This window comes from Gekko japonicus, unplaced genomic scaffold (assembly GCF_001447785.1).
Source record: "Gekko japonicus isolate JY-2015 unplaced genomic scaffold, Gekko_japonicus_V1.1 scaffold1742, whole genome shotgun sequence".
Lineage (NCBI taxonomy): Eukaryota > Metazoa > Chordata > Lepidosauria > Squamata > Gekkonidae > Gekko > Gekko japonicus.
The window spans coordinates 403,269-406,139 of record NW_015161453.1 but is presented as its reverse complement, the minus strand read 5'-3'; the positions used below and the strand labels follow the sequence as shown (position 1 = coordinate 406,139).

The window sequence follows — 2,871 nt, the reverse complement described above, 5'->3', positions numbered from 1 at the left end:
AGAAACCCAGCAATCAAGGATAATTTTTTTAAAAAGCTAGTTTGTTGGCATTTCTAGTGCAAAGCTCTTGGGGGGGGGAGAGATAATGATCAAAATATCTTTTCAAACTGTGTCTATTGCACTTCTGGTTTCTTAAAAGATTGACAAGCATCCACCTTCTGTTGACAAAGACGTCACACTTCACCACGCTTTCAGACTTCATGGGATTCTTTTTCAAAAAACCAGAGAACGCCATGGAATTAACTTTCTTTGCCTAGGAGAATGTTCAGTCGCGAGCCCTAAAGGATTCATCACCGTAACTATCACCACAGAAATGTAACATTCCATTTTCTGATGTCCCGTCCTACAGACCAAAGGCCAATCAAAACAGGACTATGATGAAGATAACATGATCCAGAGTATATTTGACCTGTTCTTGGGCGGGACGGAGACATCCAGTACCACGCTCAACTGGGCGTTGCTCTATATGGTGGCTTATCCTGATGTCCAAGGTGAGTACAGAATGAGATCCCTCCGCATTCTTCCGCCATTTTGAAACAACTGGTCTGTTTAGCTCAATATCATCAGTTCTGACTACTGTTTGTTCTCTAGGGCAGGGGTCCCTAACAATGTGGCCATAGGTGTCGTGGTATCCTCTGATGCCTTTCCATGTTCCTGCCAAGTGTTTTGAGAAAGTGGGTGGGGCAGGTGAGGATTTGTCCAGCCAGCATCTGATTGGCCATTGGATAGTTGATTGGCTGTGCAGATACGGTATTTTTTTTTAAGTTTAAACAAAAAATGATTTATTTAATAAAGAACAAAATAGGTTTCTGGTTAATTTGAACTGTTGCTGAAGAAAGGAATTTGTAAATATAACTGGTAAAGCTTGGTGTCACAAACAGTCTCTCAAACTCCAAAACTTTACTCTGACAGGCTTAGACACTCAGTCTAATCTCTCTCACACACATATATAGCCACACAGGCTAAACTCTTTGTATTATTCACACAGAATAGACTCCAACTCTCATAGTCACACAGACTAAACTGTTTGTCTTATTCACACAGAATAGACTCAAACTCCCATAGTCACACAGACTATGCTCTCTCTCCAAACTTCACACACAAAATTGGCTGATGACTGAGATTGGCTGATGACTGAGAGTGTGGGAGGAGAGAGGTCTCTGAGAGGATTCCGTGTGTGAAGGCTGTGCAGATTTTTAAAAGGGTTGATTTGGCTGCAGCTGCCACCACACCTCAAGGATCTTTACGAGGTGACTGAAGGTAAGTCGTGACAGCCATTGTGTGGCTGGCCCGGCCTCCTGCAGCAGTCATTTTGTGGCGGCCATTTTGTGGTTGCGCCCACCACACGGTGTCAGAATTCCAAAGGTACCTGCAGGCTCAGAAAAGTTGGGGATCCCTGCTTGAGGGTCTCAGGAAGAGCAATCTTTCCCAGTACCTGAGACCCTTACCTGGACATGCTAAGGACTGAGCCTGCATGTCAAAGGGTCTTTCTCCAGAGCTTCTGTCCTGGGTTGCTGGGCTTTATCCATCCAGCTCTAGGTGTAGCTCACCCCATCATGCAGTGTCTGACTAACCTTTCCCTCAGACCAAAGAAAAAAAGGCCTTGTGTATAAGAATACGGAGGTGGTTCCATCTAATCCTCGGCTCTTTGGCAAGTGCAACATATGTGCTTGTCCGTATTCATGAGAGAGAGAGAGTTTGTTGAGGTGTGTGAAAGTTTTTTGTCACGCTGTAGGCGGGTGTCTGTTTTTGTTCCCTGTACTGAAGAAGGTGCCAACATGGTATAGTGCAGTGATGGCGAACCGTTTAGAGACCCGAGTGCCCAAACTGCGACCCAAAGCCCACTTATTGATCGCAAAGTGCCAACACGGCAATCCAACCTGAATACTGAGGTTTTACTTCAGAAAAAAACAACTCACACATTGACTTAAGATGATCCAAACAAAGTAAGGAAAGCAATCCCAAATGCTTTCATTTGCTTAAAATTATTTGGCAGAGAATTCGACGCTTTAATGATGGTCTGGGCCTGGTTGGGGCGATGGCACGCGTGCCCACAGAGAGGGCGCTGAGTGCCACCTCCGGCCCCCGTGCCATTGCTTCGCCACCACTGCTCTAGTATCTCTAGGAGAACCAGAGAAGTCTTCTTAGAATGGTTGACTTATGCACAGTAAAAGCGAGAGCTTTGGTTCCAGGGGAAATTACGTCTGCCTGAAGAAGAATTTGTCGAAACACCCCATTTTTGCCTAGGAGGCGTGTTGCTTGTTCTGATGCTTGCTGAAACACTTTGTGTGGGAAACACAACTGCCTGCTGCAATTCTCATGCCGGCTGAATTACTCTTTGTGGAGAATACAACAGCCTGCTGCATCTTTAATCATTTATGACTGTTGCAACTTTCACCAGTCCTTTATCAGGAGGAAGATAGCCTACAGTGCTGGAAGAGGTTTTTTTAAGCTGTGGACTTTCCTATTGGTAGATACAATGTACTTTAGGTTTTTGTCTATGTATAACAGTGATGGCGAACCGTTTAGAGACCGAGTGCCCAAACTGCGACCCAACACCCACTTATTGATCGCAAAGTGCCAACGCGGCAATTGAACCTGAATACTGAGGTTTTACTTTAGAAAAAACAACTCACACATTGACTTAAGAAGTTAAGATGATCCAAACAAAGTAAGGAAAGCCATCCCAAATGCTTTCATTTACTTAAAATTATTTGGCAGAGAATTCGACACTTTAATGATGGTCGGGGCCTGGCTGGGGCGATGGCCCGCGTGCCCACAGAGAGGGCTCTGAGTGCCACCTCTGGCACCCGTGCCATAGGTTCGCCACCACTGGTATAGTGGTTAAGAGCGGCGGACTCTAATCTGGAT

The 2,871-nt window shown here is 45.2% G+C and overlaps 1 protein-coding gene across 1 annotated transcript in view; it reads left to right on the top strand.

The window, feature by feature from the left end:
* Positions 1 to 349: 349 nt before the first annotated feature.
* The window catches only part of LOC107125641 (cytochrome P450 2K1-like), a gene marked incomplete at its 5' end in the record, with an annotated part of 12,403 nt that continues 9,881 nt past the window's right edge, over positions 350 to 2,871 (top strand). The window contains one exon of the mRNA XM_015429081.1: positions 350 to 491. Within this exon, the coding sequence (XP_015284567.1) occupies positions 350 to 491 (142 nt within the window). The remainder of the gene's footprint in view (positions 492 to 2,871) is intronic.